At 47.5% G+C, this 21,291-nt stretch overlaps 1 protein-coding gene across 1 annotated transcript in view; it reads left to right on the plus strand.

Annotated features, from left to right (window-relative positions):
- AKT3 (AKT serine/threonine kinase 3) overlaps positions 1–21,291 on the plus strand; it is a 1,006,792-nt gene that overhangs the window by 943,082 nt on the left and 42,419 nt on the right. Inside the window, exon 13 of the mRNA XM_086926847.1 lies at positions 17,704–17,806. Within this exon, the coding sequence (XP_086782973.1) occupies positions 17,704–17,806 (103 nt within the window). The remainder of the gene's footprint in view (positions 1–17,703; positions 17,807–21,291) is intronic.

Raw genomic sequence — 21,291 nt, forward strand, 5'->3', positions numbered from 1 at the left:
AAAAACTCATCTGTTCCCTAAAATTTAAGACTCACCTGTGTTCACCCCCACCAGCAACCTAACCAATCTATTCGCTATTAGCGCCTTGATATCCCGCGCTCTATAAATAAATATGGTTTCCTTCTGCCCTGGCCCATTCCATTACATCCCTCAGTCAGTCAGCTATCAAAGGAGCGTAGGGCTCAGCCACCTAATGGCTAGGCTCTGGCCAATGTCATCCCAAGTAGTACAAATCGTCTAAGTTTGCGTTTTTTTGTTTTGGGGATAGTCCCAGTAGACAATGTTTTAGCTCTTTCAGGATCATCCAGCCCATGGCCCTATGTAGATATTTCAATATCATCTCATTAGGGCATGATTTGAAGACAACCCCACACAACATGAAAAAAGATTGCAGCGCACTCAGCTGGAGTCCCTGTCTGGATGAATAGCATGTAGGAGTTTGGCGGAGAGGTACTCAACATTGAATATGCTATATTGGGTACGTTTAAAATGTGAATTTTCTGAAACTTCACATAGGAAAATACATATTACTTCAGAAGGTAATTATTCTTCATGGCGGTGATTCCACTTTGAGGACAACATAGCTTAAAAGTCAGCTAAAATGAAGGGAAAGACAATTATAATCAGTCCTCATGAGGGTAATGATACTCACAAAAGAAGATGTAGCAAAAGACGCAGCATGCAAACATAGCTCGTCAGTTTGCGTGTGGGGGATATGCTGCTGATCAGCTCTCGCCTTCAGGAAAAAGAGATGGTGGCACTCTTGCGTGCTCAACCCACAAATAGTACAAAAAGAATAAACCTAGGGGCAGTGCATGCTTTTACCTAAAAAAAGAAAAAAAAGAAAAGTACTTTGCATGATGACAGATTAATAGAGAGAGAACATTATTTTTAAAATTATGGATTTTACACAAAATCTTATAAATACCTTGTGTAAGCAAATAGTGAATGACTACAAGAATAATGAATGTAAAGTTCCATATGGGTCCTCTTGCTTCCAGATAGGGGAAGGCAGATCTTCACGCACCCAGCAGGAAAACAATAAATGTGCAGGATTGCGACTTAAACCAAACAAAGGGGGAGGCTACCATTCTTAAGAAAAAAAACACTAAGTTTCATAGAAGACAATGCAAAATAGTCAAGGAGTACATAATCAGACGATCCACAGATAGAATTTTTTTGATCAAAACCACAGCTGTGACAGCCACATAAATGTCATGAAAACAAATTAGATCAGATCAAAGAGGAAGCCAAAACAATCAGTTATTTTAATGAACCCTGAGGGCCATGGCCTTGGAAGGCTATTTACTATTTTGATGATATTGTGGAAGGAAATTTGTTGAAGCAACTTATTTCACTCTATTCAAAATTTGCCTTCTTATCATAAATAATTAGTTGACAAAGTGAACGTTTTCTGGTTCTTTCATGGCTGCCCCCATACTGTTACTGTTGGAAAAGACTTTCATAAAATCAAATGATCTAACAGTTATTGGCCATATTACTGATCTTCTATTTCTTGGTGAAAATGTTAAATCTGTACTCCACCTCAGCTGCAGTAAAAACCAGGGAGCATAATTTGTTATGTTCCCATCAATTTGATTTTGATCTTGTAACACGAGAGAGCAACTCTACAGATTGTGGCTGATGCCGTGTGTCTGCTGGATGGTGTGGATGTCTAATTGCTGGTCCTCTGTCTGAGGTCGTTGGTGCACTTAGGGGCACTATGATAAAAAATATTTCCACCGGCCTGGGCTTATTTAAGAGCTAAAGCTCAAGGCACACTCAGGTCATTCAGGTGCGTTTCTCCAGATGCATTGCACTTCATGTGTTAAGTAGTATCCTGGGATTCAATCTATGGCTCCTCTGTTTTCAGAACCACCCTGCAGGCCCCTTTTTTTAGGGCTCGCTGCTGATGCGCTTGCGCATAGCTGGCGAGCTATATTGCAGTTTAAACAGAGTTAAACCAACTCGCCGATTTCTTGCAGTGCCCGAGAGAGAGCGCGTGCACATCAAAGCCACCAGCCTCGGGCATCTCAAGCTTCCCCCAGCCGGCATTTCTCCTCCCCTAATTAGTCATGCACGGCCGGCCGGCCAGCACATCAAAGGCTGCTGCTCCCGGCCCCTATTCTTCCCTCTCCCCGCCCCCCCTTCCCACCACAGCAATGCCGAGGGCTTGTTTATATTGCAGTCTAACCATCTAGCAAGCTGCTCTGGAAACAATAACCATTGTTGGTCATGATATAATTAAACGCTCTAATTATTTTATCAGGGCCACACAGAATTTTATAAAGTCTTTTGCTGGCATTTTCGTTTTATGCTGATTGCTATTTTACACCTTTCACATGCTGGCGATTTGCTTCAAAGATATACATTCATCCTGAATCCCGTTACTAGAGCTTTCTCCTCTTCTGCTATATATGGGTTTTAGTTGAATTTCATTGATCTCTTTTACTAATGATTTATAAAAAGTGCCACCCACCACACAGCTCCACCTACACAGCTCCACCGATGCACCCACCACACAGCTCCACCGATGCACCCACCACACAGCTCCACCGATGCACCCACCACACAGCTTCACCGAGGCACCCACCACACAGCTCCACAGATGCACCCACCACACAGCTCCACAGATGCACCCACCACCCACCTCCACCGATGCACCCACCACACAGCTCCACCGACACAGCTCCACCGATGCACCCACCACACAGCTCCACTGATGCAACCACCACACAGCTCCACCGACACAGCTCCACCGATGCAACCACCACACAGCTCCACTGATGCAACCACCACACAGCTCCACCACACAGCTCCACCGATGCACCCACCACACAGCTCCACCGAGGCACCCACCACACAGCTCCACAGAGCCACCCACCACACAGCTCCACCGATGCACCCACCACACAGCTCCACCGATGCACCCACCACACAGCTCCACAGAGCCACCCACCACACAGCTCCACCGATGCACCCACCACACAGCTCCACCGATGCACCCACCACACAGCTCCACCGATGCACCCACCACACAGCTCCACCGAGGCACCCACCACACAGCTCCACAGAGCCACCCACCACACAGCTCCACCGATGCACCCACCACACAGCTCCACCGATGCACCCACCACACAGCTCCACCGAGGCACCCACCACACAGCTCCACCGAGGCACCCACCACACAGCTTCACCCATGCACCCACCACACAGCTCCACCGACACAGCTCCACCAATGCACCCACCACACAGCTCCACAGAGGCACCCACCACACAGCTCCACTGATGCACCCACCTCCACCGACACAGCTCCACCGATGCACCCACCACACAGCTCCACTGATGCAACCACCTCACAGCTCCACCGACACAGCTCCACCGATGCACCCACCACACAGCTCCACTGATGCAACCACCACACAGCTCCACCGACACAGTTCCACCGATGCACCCACCACAGAGCTCCACAGATGACCCCACCACACAGCTCCACTGATGCACCCAAGACACAGCTCCACCGAGGCACCCACCACACAGCTTCACCGAGGCACCTACCACACAGCTTCACCGAGGCACCTACCACACAGCTCCAACGATGCACCCACCACACAGCTCCACCGATGCACCCACCACACAGCTCCACCGAGGCACCCACCGCACAGCTCCACAGAGCCACCCACCACACAGCTCCACCGATGCACCCACCACACAGCTCCACTGATGCACCCAAGACACAGCTCCACCGAGGCACCCACCACACAGCTTCACCGAGGCACCTACCACACAGCTCCACCGATGCACCCACCACACAGCTCCACCGATGCACCCACCACACAGCTCCACCGATGCACCCACCACACAGCTCCACCGATGCACCCACCACACAGCTCCACCGATGCACCCACCACACAGCTCCACCGAGGCACCAACCACACAGCTCCACCGATGCACCTACCACACAGCTTCACCCATGCACCCACCACACAGCTCCAGCGATGCAGCCACCACACAGCTCCACCGACACAGCTCCACCAATGCACCCACCACACAGCTCCACAGAGGCACCCACCACACAGCTCCACCGATGCACCCACCACACAGCTCCACCGAGGCACCCACCACACAGCTCCACTGATGCAACCACCACACAGCTCCACCAACACAGCTCCACCGATGCACCCACCACAGAGCTCCACAGATGCCCCCACCACACAGCTCCACCGATGCACCCACCACACAGCTCCACCGAGGCACCCACCACACAGCTCCACCGAGGCACCCACCACACAGCTCCACCGAGGCACCTACCACACAGCTCCACCGATGCACCCACCACACAGCTCCACCTATGCACCCACCACACAGCTCCACCGAGGCACCCACCACACAGCTCCACCGAGGCACCCACCACACAGCTCCACCGAGGCACCCACCACACAGCTCCACAGAGGCACCCACCACACAGCTCCACAGAGGCACCCACCACACAGCTCCACAGAGGCACCCACCACACAGCTCCACCGAAGCACCCACCACACAGCTCCACCGATGCACCCACCACACAGCTCCACCGATGCACCCACCACACAGCTCCACCGATGCACCCACCACACAGCTCCACCGAGGCACCCACCACACAGCTCCACCGATGCACCCTCCACACAGCTCCACCGATGCACCCACCACACAGCTCCACCGATGCAACCACAACACAGCTCCAGCGACGTAGCCACCACACAGCTCCACCGATGCACCCACCACACAGCTCCAGCGACACAGCTCCACCGATGCACCCACCACACAGTTCCACCGATGCACCCACCACACAGCTCCACCGAGGCACCCACCACACAGCTCCACCGAGGCACCCACCACACAGCTCCACAGATGCACCCACCACACAGCTCCACAGATGCACCCACCACACAGCTCCACAGATGCACCCACCACACAGCTCCACAGATGCACCCACCACCCAGCTCCACCGATGCACCCACCACCCAGCTCCACCGATGCACCCACCTCCACCGATGCACCCACCACCCACCTCCACAGATGCACCCACCACCCACCTCCACAGATGCACCCACCACACAGCTCCACAGATGCACCCACCACCCAGCTCCACCAATGCACCCACCACACAACTCCCTGATGCACCCACCAACCAGCTCCACCGATGCACCCACCACCCAGCTCCACCGACACAGCTCCACCGATGCACCCACCACACAGCTCCACTGATGCAACCACCACACAGCTCCACCAACACAGCTCCACCGATGCACCCACCACACAGCTCCACTGATGCAACCACCACACAGCTCCACCGAGGCACCCACCACACAGCTCCACTGAGGCACCCACCACACAGCTCCACTGAGGCACCCACCACACAGCTCCACTGAGGCACCCACCACACAGCTCCACCGATGCACCCACCACACAGCTCCACCGATGCACCCACCACACAGCTCCACCGATGCACCCACCACACAGCTCCACCGATGCAGCCACCACACAGCTCCACCGACACAGCTCCACCAATGCACCCACCACCCAGCTCCACCGATGCACCCACCACACAGCTCTACCGACACACCCACCACACAGCTCCACCGACGCACCCACCACACAGCTCCACTGAGGCACCCACCATACAGCTCCACCAAGGCACCCAGCTCCACCTATGCACCCACCACACAGCTCCACCGAGGCACCCACCACACAGCTCCACAGATGCACCCACCACACAGCTCCACAGAGGCACCCACCACACAGCTCCACAGATGCACCCACCACACAGCTCCACAGATGCACCCACCACACAGCTCCACCGAAGCACCCACCACACAGCTCCACCGATGCACCCACCACACAGCTCCACCAATGCACCCACCACACAGCTCCACCGAGGCACCCACCACACAGCTCCACCGATGCACCCACCACACAGCTCCACCGATGCAACCACAACACAGCTCCAGCGACGTAGCCACCACACAGCTCCACCGACACAGCTCCACCGATGCACCCACCACACAGCTCCACCGATGCACCCACCACACAGCTCCACCGACACAGCTCCACCGATGCACCCACCACACAGTTCCACCGATGCACCCACCACACAGCTCCACCGAAGCACCCACCACACAGCTCCACCGAGGCACCCACCACACAGCTCCACAGATGCACCCACCACACAGCTCCACAGATGCACCCACCACACAGCTCCACAGATGCACCCACCACCCAGCTCCACCGATGCACCCACCACCCAGCTCCACCGATGCACCCACCACCCAGCTCCACCGATGCACCCACCACCCAGCTCCACCGATGCACCCACCACCCACCTCCACAGATGCACCCACCACCCAGCTCCACAGATGCACCCACCACCCAGCTCCACCGATGCACCCACCACACAACTCCACCGATGCACCCACCACCCAGCTCCACCGACACAGCTCCACCGATGCACCCACCACACAGCTCCACTGATGCAACCACCACACAGCTCCACCAACACAGCTCCACCGATGCACCCACCACACAGCTCCACTGATGCAACCACCACACAGCTCCACCGAGGCACCCACCACACAGCTCCCCTGAGGCACCCACCACACAGCTCCACCGAGGCACCCACCTCACACGTCCACCGATGCAGCCACCACACAGCTCCACCGATGCAGCCACCACACAGCTCCACCGATGCACCCACCACCCAGCTCCACCGATGCGCCCACCACACAGCTCCACCGACACAGCTCCACCGATGCACCCACCACACAGCTCCACCGATGCACCCACCACACAGCTCCACCGAGGCACCCACCATACAGCTCCACCAAGGCCCCCACCACACAGCTCCACCGATGCACCCAGCACACAGCTCCACCGAGGCACCCACCACACAGCTCCACCGAGGCACCCACCACACAGCTCCACAGATGCACCCACCACACAGCTCCACCGATGCACCCACCACACAGCTCCGCCGATGCACCCACCACACAGCTCCGCCGATGCACCCACCACACAGCTCCGCCGAGGCACCCACCACACAGCTCCACCGAGGCACCCACCACACAGCTCCGCCGATGCTCCAACTAAGCTCCACCAATGCACCCCCCAAACAGCTCCACCAATGCACCCACTAAGCTCCACCGATGCACACACCACTAAGCGCAACCACAGCATCACTCAGCACAACCCCAGCATCACTGGTTCAAATATTTTCTTTCAATGTTTCAAGCTGTTTTCAAGCTTTCACGCTTTATTACAAATCACAAAAAGATGTTAATATTTCACTTCTGTTCTTGAATTTTCGTCACAATAAAAAATACTGAACATAATCTTCACAAAAGTTATTTACAAAAGTTTAAGCTATTGCCATTACAAATTAAATAAATTATTTAAGTATTAATTATTTTTAAAAATTAAAAGCCATTGTTATTTGTAATATCAATACATCTAAGTCACGTAAATACAAAACATGTTGCATTACAAATGCTATAGGTGTCACATTTGCGAAAGTTATAAATATTGGCATTGTAAATGACAAAGCTATTAATTTAGCTATTTAAAAAAAAAAACACATAAATAAAAAAAAATCATTTATAAGACCAATAGCTCAAACTTTCCTAATGCGAGCCCTATTGCATTTCCAATGCTTGTTTCTTTTATGCTGCATTGTGGCCTTGCCAATTTTGGTTGGTGATTGGACTTTCTACCTTGAAGATCTATTTTGCACACTTCTGCTCATTACATTTCTGGTACTAGCAAATTTGATCATTATATTCCATGCTATTGTTTAAGTTGCACAGCTTGCCCTTGCATGTTAGGGCATGCTTTGCTATAAAGCCTCCAAAGCTCTCTATAGAAATTTTTACTTTTAAACATACTGCCAGTGCCTTGTTCTGGACCTTCTTGTCTTCATGCCCTCATTAATTAATAATGAATTGTTCAGGTGTTTTTTTCCCCTTTTTATTTGCCTTTAAGATTGGCTTTTCTTCACACACGCTCATGTTTGTAAATGTGTTTCACGCACAGTTTGTAATGACTTCAGACTATGGTGTCCTGGGTAAGTATCTAACCAATACATACATTGACTAATGTTCATTATATTTACAATTGCGATTTCTGTCAATAGGTTACTTTTGTTTATTTTGTCCATCTAATACACTTTTAACCACGAGGCAACATTTACCCAATGACTTTCATTACTGAGTTTACAAACGACTTCAGTTTATTTTGTACATCTATTGATATAAGTAGCAAATACACAAATATGTTGGGCTTTTTGGCCACTGTCCATAAGAAAGAATGCATCTGCAGAGACTGACACAAGACGATATACTTTATTTAATAGCCTTCATTGTTTCACCTTCTTTTATTCAGGGAGTACACATTGTTTACGGGGGTGGGGTCGCACACCACTCACTCACCAGCGGGATCGCCCCTAAGGACTATGGTCAGTGTAGTTTTGTATTCCGCGATGTATCTTTCTTTGCCATCCCTGGACACGTGTTTCGGGGTATTTACCCCTCATCAGCAGGGAATAGGCCATCTTCTTATCTTCTGGGGTTGCCGGTGGCTGCCAAATATTGCCAGGTCTAGTACCACACGGGCGCGCGGGTGCGGGGTCCCAGGCTCGTCAGCCCGCTTAAATATTTCAAAAAGGGGGTGGGGTCGCACACCACTCACTCACCAGCGGGATCGCCCCTAAGGACTATGGTCAGTGTAGTTTTGTATTCCGCGATGTATCTTTCTTCGCCATCCCTGGACACGTGTTTCGGGGTATTTACCCCTCATCAGCAGGGAATAGGCCATCTTCTTATCTTCTGGGGTTGCCAGTGGCTGCCAAATATTGCCAGGTCTAGTACCACACGGGCGCGCGGGTGCGGGGTCCCAGGCTCGTCAGCCCGCTTAAATATTTCAAAAAGGGGGTGGGGTCGCACACCACTCACTCACCAGCGGGATCGCCCCTAAGGACTATGGTCAGTGTAGTTTTGTATTCCGCGATGTATCTTTCTTCGCCATCCCTGGACACGTGTTTCGGGGTATTTACCCCTCATCAGCAGGGAATAGGCCATCTTCTTATCTTCTGGGGTTGCCGGTGGCTGCCAAATATTGCCAGGTCTAGTACCACACGGGCGCGCGGGTGCGGGGTCCCAGGCTCGTCAGCCCGCTTAAATATTTCAAAAAGGGGGTGGGGTCGCACACCACTCACTCACCAGCGGGATCGCCCCTAAGGACTATGGTCAGTGTAGTTTTGTATTCCGCGATGTATCTTTCTTCGCCATCCCTGGACACGTGTTTCGGGGTATTTACCCCTCATCAGCAGGGAATAGGCCATCTTCTTATCTTCTGGGGTTGCCGGTGGCTGCCAAATATTGCCAGGTCTAGTACCACACGGGCGCGCGGGTGCGGGGTCCCAGGCTCGTCAGCCCGCTTAAATATTTCAAAAAGGGGGTGGGGTCGCACACCACTCACTCACCAGCGGGATCGCCCCTAAGGACTATGGTCAGTGTAGTTTTGTATTACGCGATGTATCTTTCTTCGCCATCCCTGGACACGTGTTTCGGGGTATTTACCCCTCATCAGCAGGGAATAGGCCATCTTCTTATCTTCTGGGGTTGCCGGTGGCTGCCAAATATTGCCAGGTCTAGTACCACACGGGCGCGCGGGTGCGGGGTCCCAGGCTCGTCAGCCCGCTTAAATATTTCAAAAAGGGGGTGGGGTCGCACACCACTCACTCACCAGCGGGATCGCCCCTAAGGACTATGGTCAGTGTAGTTTTGTATTCCGCGATGTATCTTTCTTCGCCATCCCTGGACACGTGTTTCGGGGTATTTACCCCTCATCAGCAGGGAATAGGCCATCTTCTTATCTTCTGGGGTTGCCGGTGGCTGCCAAATATTGCCAGGTCTAGTACCACACGGGTGCGGGGTCCCATGCTCGTCAGCCCGCTTAAATATTTCAAAAAGGGGGTGGGGTCGCACACCACTCACTCACCAGCGGGATCGCCCCTAAGGACTATGGTCAGTGTAGTTTTGTATTCCGCGATGTATCTTTCTTCGCCATCCCTGGACACGTGTTTCGGGGTATTTACCCCTCATCAGCAGGGAATAGGCCATCTTCTTATCTTCTGGGGTTGCCGGTGGCTGCCAAATATTGCCAGGTCTAGTACCACACGGGCGCGCGGGTGCGGGGTCCCAGGCTCGTCAGCCCGCTTAAATATTTCAAAAAGGGGGTGGGGGTCGCACACCACTCACTCACCAGCGGGATCGCCCCTAAGGACTATGGTCAGTGTAGTTTTGTATTCCGCGATGTATCTTTCTTTGCCATCCCTGGACACGTGTTTCGGGGTATTTACCCCTCATCAGCAGGGAATAGGCCATCTTCTTATCTTCTGGGGTTGCCGGTGGCTGCCAAATATTGCCAGGTCTAGTACCACACGGGCGCGCGGGTGCGGGGTCCCAGGCTCGTCAGCCCGCTTAAATATTTCAAAAAGGGGGTGGGGGTCGCACACCACTCACTCACCAGCGGGATCGCCCCTAAGGACTATGGTCAGTGTAGTTTTGTATTCCGCGATGTATCTTTCTTCGCCATCCCTGGACACGTGTTTCGGGGTATTTACCCCTCATCAGCAGGGAATAGGCCATCTTCTTATCTTCTGGGGTTGCCGGTGGCTGCCAAATATTGCCAGGTCTAGTACCACACGGGCGCGCGTGTGGTACTAGACCTGGCAATATTTGGCAGCCACCGGCAACCCCAGAAGATAAGAAGATGGCCTATTCCCTGATGATGAGGGGTAAATACCCCAAAACACGTGTCCAGGGATGGCGAAGAAAGATACATCGCGGAATACAAAACTACACTGACCATAGTCCTTAGGGGCGATCCCGCTGGTGAGTGAGTGGTGTGCGACCCCACCCCCTTTTTGAAATTGTTTACCTTTCAGACCTCTGTTGGAGTGATTCTAAACATAATGTTTATATCTATACCTTTTTAAGTCCCATTTATTTAGAAAAGAAACACTGGTATCCTAAACTGTTGATGGTTGTATGTTTACATCTCGAGTCAACTACCTGATGCATCGGCAGGTTTTGTAGATCAACATTTAAGCATTTGTGGTATTGAAAATGCCACTTAATGTACATTTTTCTTTGGAGTAATGTAGATACAACACCTTCCCATCATATTTTAATAATCCTGGGCCATGTGAAAAGGAGAAGCCGGAAGTATTCCTTCCCCCTACAACACTTTGTTTGCTATAGGTAAACTGTCATGTTGTAGACCTTGGGGTTTTAATATGTACATTGAAAGGACTACGCTCTTTAATGATTCCTAGCTGAATGTGTTTGTCTCTGTATTGTAGGGAACTAAAGATGGTCTGAGGGATGTAAGCCAAAGAATTTGGGCTCCTGAAAGAGTTCTTAGAAATTAAAGATGACCACAAACTCCATACTGCGACCTCACTTTGCGGCCTTAATAGACTCTCCATTAACACATGCTGCAGTAGGACTCACGGTCCAAGCCCAGGAACCTGCTAGTCTTGAACAGATAGCTAAAAGTCACAGTAATGCAATCTGTGCAAAAATTAGAACAGTAAAATTCACCAAACACAGGGCAGTGATGCCCCTGACCATCCTAGATGGATCTCCTACTCACAGCTCACTCACCACCATGAAACCTTATCCTAGTGATCTCCTACAACTCAGTCTTCACCTGCCTCAAACTCTATTCATCCCTAGCCTCAACCCCACTGTTGATCTCAGCAGGCCACAAGTATGACGCCGTGATTGGATTTGGAAAAAAACAATTGGCCCCGCAAATAGCGCGCTCTCTCCAGGATTGACTCTCTTAATAAACTTAGGGGTGATAGAAGGGTGTAGGAATCCTGTGGATTTGCTGAGGCCTCCTGATTGTGGCCTGCAGTTCAGTTCTTAACCATGCAAATTATTTTAAGTTTCTGTATAGCAAAAGCAATCTTATATAGAGGATTTGAGAGCCTGATGGCCTTTATCAAATCACTTTGCAGGTCCTGCAAGGGTTGGCGGCCTGCTTTTCTCAAATGTTATCTCTAAAGTGAAATCGTTATGGTGTCATAAACTCGACATTGGTGTTTTGGTCTTGTTTTTGATGCTAAACCATTTGCAATTTGTTGTCAAAATGTGTTATGCATATGGATAAGCCAAAAATAGGGTTGAGAGAAACTTGTTTTGAGCTGATTTATAGTCGCAATTTCAGCTGCAGTCCCATATTACTGAATTCGTTAATAGTTTGACTAGTGGTTAGATAATTTCTGCACAGTTTTCAATTAATAATAATCAGTGACATTTCAGCTTTAATTAGTTATTTTAAATAAGCTTTGAATTGTGGTAAATTAGAGTAGAAAGTAAGGACTCAATCACTTATGGAACGTAGATCCTGCACACTAATTTCATATGATACATACCTGATTTTACTCCTACAACCATTAAACTTTCTCAGAAGATTTCTTCGCCCCTACTATAATCCGGTCATGACAGATTTCATTTGCTTTTCATAAGAATCTTCTCTCCGAAGCATCAGCCATGGTTTTGTGGAAAAATATTTCACATTCATTCAAGTTGTTTCACCCAAAGACTATTCTGGTCAAGTTCTTTGTGTTTTTTCCTATAGGTCAAAAAAGCTTGAACTTTTCAGTTCCCACAATTAAGTATCACTGTCCAGTATCTCTGAGCAGAGCGTAGGCGCGGTGTCTGTTCTCTTGCAACATTGAATAAAGTTATATTCAAAACCGGATTGCTTGACAGTGCCACTCTTAAATACATCCCATGGCGATTCACTATACATTATTCTTATATGAAAACTATTTTAGGATGATAGTAGCAAAAGATTAGGCTAAAATGGATGTATTAGTTCATGATACATCGAGCAATTCAGCACAAATTTTATGTCCTGCACCCATAAGATTGCTCGCAATTCGGCACTTGCTTGTTGTTACATTAATTTTACATTAAGAAACATATCCCAATTATAATAAAAATTATATTTGGAGATTGCGTCCATGGTTTTCCTATATATTTCTAAGTACAAATGACAGTAGGTATATATTTCTCATTGCAGCAATGACGCGATACCAGTAAAGTTCTACTTGCATGTCCAATTTGGTTTAATTCCATTGAGCCGTATACTTGTGTATTAAGGAGGAAATAATCCTATGAGATTTAAAATGAAAAATGTCACTTTTTTACCTCCTTTTTTGGGCCCCCATTTGACAGATCAGCACAAAACTTTCCATACCAATTTGACAATGGACGAACGTTTTTTATTGGAAATGGTTTTTCTGGGTCACAGAAAAAAGAAACCAAAATGGTGACACACTTTTTTATTTTTTATGAATTTGGCCCCAGGTGGGCCAGGGATCAATGTATTGTATTGTTTGGAGAGGAGTGCATGTGTGGGCCCCTTCCCCATGTCGACTACAGCTGTGGAAACCTCATCCCCCAGGGCCCAGCTTAAACATTAAAGGAGAGGGGGCGCGCAGCTCCGCTCCCCGAGCCTTTTATGGACCCAGGACTCTGGGCCAGCTCCACTATGTTGTCCCTTGGAGCCCACCTCCTGGACACTTTCACTGCGTGCTAGAGCTCGGGCTGGAATACTTGCCTACTCCAACCCTGGCGAAAGCCGCAAAGATTATCCTAGCTGGTAGAAACTCATTCTCCCGCCTGGCTGGAGCATGCAGAAACACTGGAGTGGGGTCCCCAGGGCCTGTTATGGGTATGGGAGGGGACCACCTCCCTCCGTTTACAACAAAAAAAAGGTCCCCGGGGATACTGTCCCAGGAGCCTGTAGAGAATTGGAATGGGGGGGGGTCATGCACCCCCTTCCCATAAAAAAGAAATTGGCCGTGGGGATGGGGTCTCCCCGGGGCTTTTCAGCTTAGTGATGATCCTAGAAGGCACAAAGACACTACCAAGCATTTTTTCGATGTTGTTGGGGGTTGCAGGGAGTATAGCAGCAGCAGCAGCACCCAGCAACATTGAAAACAAAACAGTAGGTCTCCTGGGTCATAGCTTCGATGACCCCAGGAGAACTTACCATATTTTTTGAAAGCACTCTTAGCTGGAGCTCTGTGCTCTTCAACTGGAGTGCAAGCTCCTCTTGTGGTTGTTTTTTAATTGCATTTTGTGGTCTGAAAAATGTTAAAAGAACGACTTGGAGACAGAGTCTCTTTTAACATTTTTCAGATCAAAAACTTTAATAATAATAAACTGTTTAAAAAAAACACGGTCATGTTGACTTTTTTATTAAAACTTTACTAAACATTTTTGCAATAATCACTATTAACCCCTTCGCCGCTGGCGGGATTCCCCCGCTGTGCTGGGGGGCGGGGGGTGCGTACAGCACCCCCATGCTGATGACGAGGTCAGCTCATCATGAGCCACGGCGCTCCGGTGCTCATGACGAGCTGAGCTCGTCATGACCGCGCCCTTTTCCAATGGAACGTTCAGCACAGCAGGGGAATCAGCCCAGCGTGCGAGCGTTCCATCTAACGGGCGCGGTCATGACGAGCTCAGCTCGTCATGAGCACCGGAGTGCCGTGGCTCATGACGAGCTGACCTTGTCATGAGCGCTCAAGAGGTTAAACATTGCATTTTGTGAATTACTCAAATATATATTTGATTAAAAATCTTGGTGATTTTTGGAGAAAGATGATAGATCTGCTTTTTATACATTGATATATTCATCCCTTGATAAAGCCAGTAGGCCCACTTGTTATATTCTGTTGTTGTGACTCTTTATTAAAATCAGTAAGTCTCCACAAGTGTAACCAGGACCTGCGAGACCAACCACAGGTTGCCCTGCCAGAAGGCTTTGGGTGGTGTGAGGTTGCTAGCCTGCGAGGGGTCGGATGTAAGCCAGGCCCTGCAGCCAACCCCACTCGGCATGCAAAGCGGAGGTTTTGGCTGCCCTTAGGGGGGTTGGATTCATAGCCTGGCTACATGCTAGGCCATTTGGCCAACACTATGCAACTCACGGCCAAAACCTGTGCATGATGGGGGTTGGCGTTGTGTAGGGCAATAAAATATTACTTTTTTAAAACAAAAACTAGAAATTCACAGGAAAAAATGCAAAGCTCAAAGTGGTGTTTTAGTTAGGAATTGTAATTATATCGGTCTTTGCATTTTTTTTTTACTTTGAAATTTACAAAAAAAACAAAGGTAATTTTAATTAGGTGAAAATTTCAGTGACAATGTAACGTGTGAAAACTAAAAAAAAAATGTATTTGCCAGTTAGTTATCCAAAGTAATTATAACTCACGCCCTCACCATCCCCTGTTAACTACCCCACATATTACATCACTCTTGGCATGATCTATGAGCTCATTGATGACTTCACTGCAACATTTGAAATTACATCATTAATGACAACACTGCGTGGCAAGAGCACAAGTTATATATAAATATATATTTAAAAAACATGTTGTAGGTACATTATTTTTAACATGTGTTGAAACTTATTCAAGCAAATTCCATCCGAGCGTTTTTCAGTCCAGCCTGTAGTAGGGCCCATCACTTGGAGAAAGGTTTGAAAACCATAGGTAGTCCAACACCTTCTGTGCTCATGATCCTTTAAAATCCTGAGGGTCTATGTATTTTGCTTCCAGTATGCTCTACATCGGGATAGAATATGTACATGGTGTGGCCTATACCTTCATAAAATCCTTGGGTTGACTTGTATTCTTTGTCAACAAGATCTGCAGATTTCTATATTGTGTCCAGGTTGCTGCCAAATGTTATAATCACTTTCCCTTCCTCCCTTATCGCTACATATGGCAACATTGTAAAAATTAATCTTGAAATCTTATGGTTGGCAAATCAAACTATCATGTAAAACATACTGAATAAGCTGTAGTGAAAGAAAGGAACAGATGGAGTTGGCAAATGAGTTGTGCGTCTTAGGTCAGAGGCGTTGGGCGGGTAGACAGGAGGAGTGTCACCGTGAGAATGACCTTTCAGGTCAGAGACCTCCTTGAAGCATGTTCTGAATGCTGGCTTCATGGATGCGGCAGTGTTTTGAAACTGCCGGCCATATGGCCAGAACTGCGAGAATTCAGGTTTGCACATCAGTCCTTGCCAAGCTTCTTGGACCCCCTACCCAGTGTGTCGTCACCTCCTCGATTTCCACTCCGTGTTCCCCATGTTCACACGCATGTTTTTTAATGACAAGAATATGAACAACAGCATGCTGAGATTGGCTGCAAATTATTTAAAAAAAATCTAGCTATGTTGGGCCATGGTTCCCTCTCGCTGATTGGTCTCCCGTGAGGTATTGCCAGACACGGAGGGCAGACCTCCAGTGTAAACCAAGAGGATTGCTATGGCAACTCGCTGCAAAGTGGGAATAAATGCAAATGCATACTTTCTGCAACCATATTTCTGTCTTTTTTTCTAATTTGTTTGACGTGATCACTTGCAAAGTAAACAATAAAATTGTGCCCTGGGCACATCTGTTCCCTCCACCGTAATCTACTTCTATGCATCAGGCCTTCTTCCAAAGGTATGGCGCTTTGTGGTATCATCCATGACCTGGCAGGGAATGTTCAGCTACAGTCAGGAACTTGTTTTAGCACCATACGTCATTCATTTGCAAACTTACGACGGCCTGGCAGCCAGCAAGCACCCTTACTACTGACCTGACTACTGGAAAATGGGTCCTGTGTCTAGTGTGGGCCAAATGTTCAGCAAAATTTAGCGGAAGGGTTAGTTCTAACACATTAAATGCACAGCAGTTGTATGTATATTTTCCCTATAGGCTACACTTTAAAAAGTGCATTGTCGTTACATTCTGTTCTTTTGTAGCACAAAGCCCCTTTTCTCCTATTTTTATTTTACACAAAACTCATAATTATTCTTTCACTTTGAAAAATTAAAGTACTTCCTAAAGGCTCCATGTTTTTAGATTCAAACGTTGCTTGATATAATGTTGTGTTTATGGCCTTGTCTTTCCTGGAGAATCAGATATTCAGTAAAGTTTATGCCCAAATGTTGTATTTTTGCTGGTGATGGATGCACCTCTCGATTTCAGCGGTAGTAGGTGATGCCAGCATCATTATTTGTGTATTTAGCTCGTTCCAATAAAGATACATTTCTTAGAGAAATGCACAGAGGGTGCCTTTGGTCTGTGTGTAATGCGGTTGCTGCTGAATACCGATTAGCTTGGGTAAAGTCCGCTAGATTACCTGCTCACCCATAGAATGTTTGTCTGTGTGTCTGGTGCACAGTAGATGTTTGGTAAATAATATGGTCATGAACACAGAGGACCTGACTGCGCAGTGAGTTGACCTTTTCCAACCAGGAAACAGAGCAGCGGCGTGACCCAGCGGGCAGTCAATTGCTAGGTGAATGCTGTCCAATGAGGCGGCGTCGTTTCAAAACTAGGCGGGAACCTCTGCCTATTTAAGCAGCACTGGCAACAGGCTTCTCCAGAGGGAGAAAACAAAGGGCAATTGTGTTTCTTGTTCCGCCGCTCTGTAATGTGACAAGTTCATGAAGACGATCTTTCATTTAATAATTAGAGCAGCATCTGGAGCTCGAACATGGCGGTAATTACCGCTGCTCTAGATGGGAGGCTTGTCTGTTGTGGATGTGTCTTCATGCATGTTAAAAAGCCCTTTCTGTTCGCTTCCTTTCGCAGCTCGTACCTCCCTTTAAACCTCAAGTGTCGTCAGAGACGGATACCAGATATTTTGATGAAGAATTCACAGCTCAGACGATTACAATAACCCCACCTGAAAAATGTAAGTACAGAGTGGACTGAGGCTGCAGAGCCCTTGAATCTGGGTTGTAGCCAAAACCTTGACCTGTGAAAAGAGAACGCTTTTACAAGAAGAGGGGTGTTTATTGGCACAGAAGTGGCCCGGGGCTCTGAATACTGCAATCTGGGGCAAGGATGCATTAATTGGGAAGTAGCGAACACCAAAAAAGTCATAATTATGATGTATTAACTACCATTGTCAGTAGTTCTTGTCCCAAATTCTAACATATACAATTAGTGACAAAGAGTGAAGGTAAGTGGGCAAATTAGGTCTGAAAAATACTCTAATACCCACACATACAAAGGGTAAGGGTGATGTACCTATAGAGAAAATATTATCTTGGTGAAGAAAAAAAGTTTGTGTAAATTCAGATTTCTCTCAGCATCATTCTTGAGGATTACATGCCTTGTCGACAGGAATATGAACAGGTGGGTGTACCTACAAGGGATTTGTTTATATAATTAATTTGGGCTGATTCTTGCTTTTTACTTAAAGCAAGCTTTTGTATATTGCTTGCAGAATACTTCTTTATGAATAGTTTAAGTTGGTCATACACTGGTAACTCATATAATTCTGGTTTCCTAAGGAAATATGGAAACATTAGATTATATCAAAATGTACCTGAAAATATCAAAGCAACACAGCTTTATATTGATAAAATGAATTTTATAGATAAAGGGTACTAGAGCAATAAACACACAATAAAACCGGAAGATGTAAAGTAATATAGATGTTTGTTTGTACTTCACAGTAACAATTGTGTACACTTTTTTCTGGTCAGACTCTGGCAAATCAACAAGTTAATAAAGATGAATATAGGGTATAATAACATTGTACAGAAAATAAGTGCAATTTTACTTAAAAAAGCAAGAATCAGTCCAAATTAATTATATAAATAAATCCCTTGTAGGCACACCTACCTGTTCATATTTCATTACCCAAGCTGTCAAGGGTTGATTGGGTCCCCCATTGTATTTAATATTGTCGACAGGAAGGCACCAGCAGTACCATATGAAATCTTTGACTAGGGTAGGTTTCCATGACTTTGCCTTAGGTTATTGTGAATCACAGTAGAGTTGAAAATACACTTGAACCATAGGAGGAAACGGAATATGTTGATTTCCAGCTTCTAAAAGTAGCTTTCTGAATCAGCCATAGAGAGATTGTTAAAAAAAGCCATTACTAAATTAATTTAATATTTTGGTATTTGCTGCCTCCAGGGAGGGACTTCTACACTATTGGAAGCTATTAACAAGTAGGCAATCCGTGCCCTGTATTCACTCACTTATTTTTACATTTTCTATGCTTCCCATCTCACTCTTTAATTCCATCAGCCCGTGACTTCAGGTTTTAGCTGACCTGTACGACTTTCCTGGCTGCAACTAAAGACATTCTGCTCTCTGACTAGCTTGAAAAGCTGTTACCCGTCTTTCAGGCGTCCACACATCATTAAATCCTGTGCATAGTTTTCCAGTTCAACTCTAAAGTCATGTTGGCCACAGTCTGCCTCAGCCTCCATTGCCCCTACTCGTCTCTTAACTTTCGCAGCACAGCTACAAGGGGACTGGGCTGCAGCGCAGTGCTGTTGTGGTGACTTTTCAAACAGGTGTGTAACTAGTGCATGCCACAAATTACGCTGAGTCCTTGTGAATTACCTTTCTGTCTCTAAGGTTGGTTTGGGGGTAGGAGAACAGTCTCTGGTGAGGACAGTTTAAAAAAACATAGGTCTAAATGGGGACATTCACAGCACATCTTTCCAAAGACATTAACTGCATAGATATAGGCTTTACAAGAAGTTAGAATCACCTTACCGGACATGCAATTTGGCATGTCTGTCCAGGTAATCTATGAACCATGTAATCCGATTCAAATTCTGATTGGAAGAGACAGCTCTTTAAATCTGATGCCTTAAACACATGTAGGGCTACTCGTTGTGTGTTTTTTACACACGTATCTGTACCATAACTTTATAGTGAAATAAAAAACAACCTAATATTACAAGGTAAAATATAATTTCAAGTGCTTGTTTTTTTGAATTACCAGTTATTTGTGCTGTTGTCATAAATGTTCGTGTAAAGTTTAATAAACTATTAAAATATTTAGACCATTTCTCATATTTCCTTTCCTCTATTCAGCTAATTTTGCAAATACTCATGCCATTCGCTCTGTCCCAAATGCAGTCTGCCCCCTTACTCGACTTGAATGTTCTCTAACTAGTACACTTCAAAAATTTAGTTATAAATAAGGGAACCAGAACATATAAAATTCTTCCAGTGTTCTAACTCCGGAGCAGTTAACTCGCCTGTCTGAGCAAACATCATGAAATTTGGTATCTGCAAATATCTTCCAGCCCACTCCCCTTGGAAAATGCCCTTCTTTACCTTTAAAATCACTCTGTGAAATAATTCCTAACACACCTGCCATGTAATGTCTTGCGATGTTAGAGGGTACAGAGTGAAAAGCACGTAACTTTCAGTAACCTAATAACTTTGGTGATATGACATCACCTGTTATACAGGCTTAGGCCTCAGAGTACATATTCATTAGCAGTACAGTGATAAATGACACTTTAGATTCTGAAAGGCCTTTGAAAGTCATGAATTAATAGCTATATTGTTCTAAGCCCGGCACAAAGTAAATTATGTCACAACTTCAGTGCAATTGTTTGAAAACGCTAGCTCGCAATATTCGGTAAATGCATGTTCTACCCCTATATTTATCTTCAATTTTTGGTCATCTGCTCTGCTCCATGGCACCCCACCTCCTGGCCTCTGGCTTCACGTTGTTTGCTTGCTAGGCCCTCCCTCTGTGCCTCATAGTGTTCTAGTGTTGGTTCATGGACCCGGTGGTATGATGACTAGATGCGGTAGCCTGGGGTGGGTCAGACAGGAGAAGAGGTATTTGCAGCCTGTTCCGAACATGGACAGGGGGCAGAGCCAAGTGGCGATGGCATTGCAGGGCTTCCTACTCTGCTCCTCATACTTGCAGGTTTTGCTTCCTACATCTTTTGATTATTGCCTGAAAGCTTGCCCATCCAGTTTACACGGGTGGCTCCTCTTACAGGGCGGAGGAACGTCGCCCTGCAAGCGGAGAGCGCAGCAGGCGAACAGAAATAAATGGCTTAGTTTGTGGCATCAATCCACTAATTCCAGGGCTCAAGTCGGGGTACCACGTGGGTGAACGGCGTCCCCCCACTTATTTTACCGGGAGCTCGAGAACTGGAGCAAATTGACCACACATTCACTCTTTGGCCTCTCTGGGGCGAGATTGGAGCCCATTCAGAACGCTGCTCACGCGCTGGCTTCTCTGATGCAACCGCATCTAAGAGGTGAGTGAAGGGAGGCAATGAGTCTGATGGTGCAAGCCACCTTTCGTGACGTCACTTCCTGTCTTGACGTCAGCGTCCCCCCACTTCTCTTTTTAGGACTTGTGCCATGACTAATTCAGAAGGAAAGTGAAATTTACAT

This window comes from Lissotriton vulgaris, chromosome 6, assembly GCF_964263255.1.
Source record: "Lissotriton vulgaris chromosome 6, aLisVul1.2, whole genome shotgun sequence".
In the NCBI taxonomy this organism is placed as follows: domain Eukaryota; kingdom Metazoa; phylum Chordata; class Amphibia; order Caudata; family Salamandridae; genus Lissotriton; species Lissotriton vulgaris.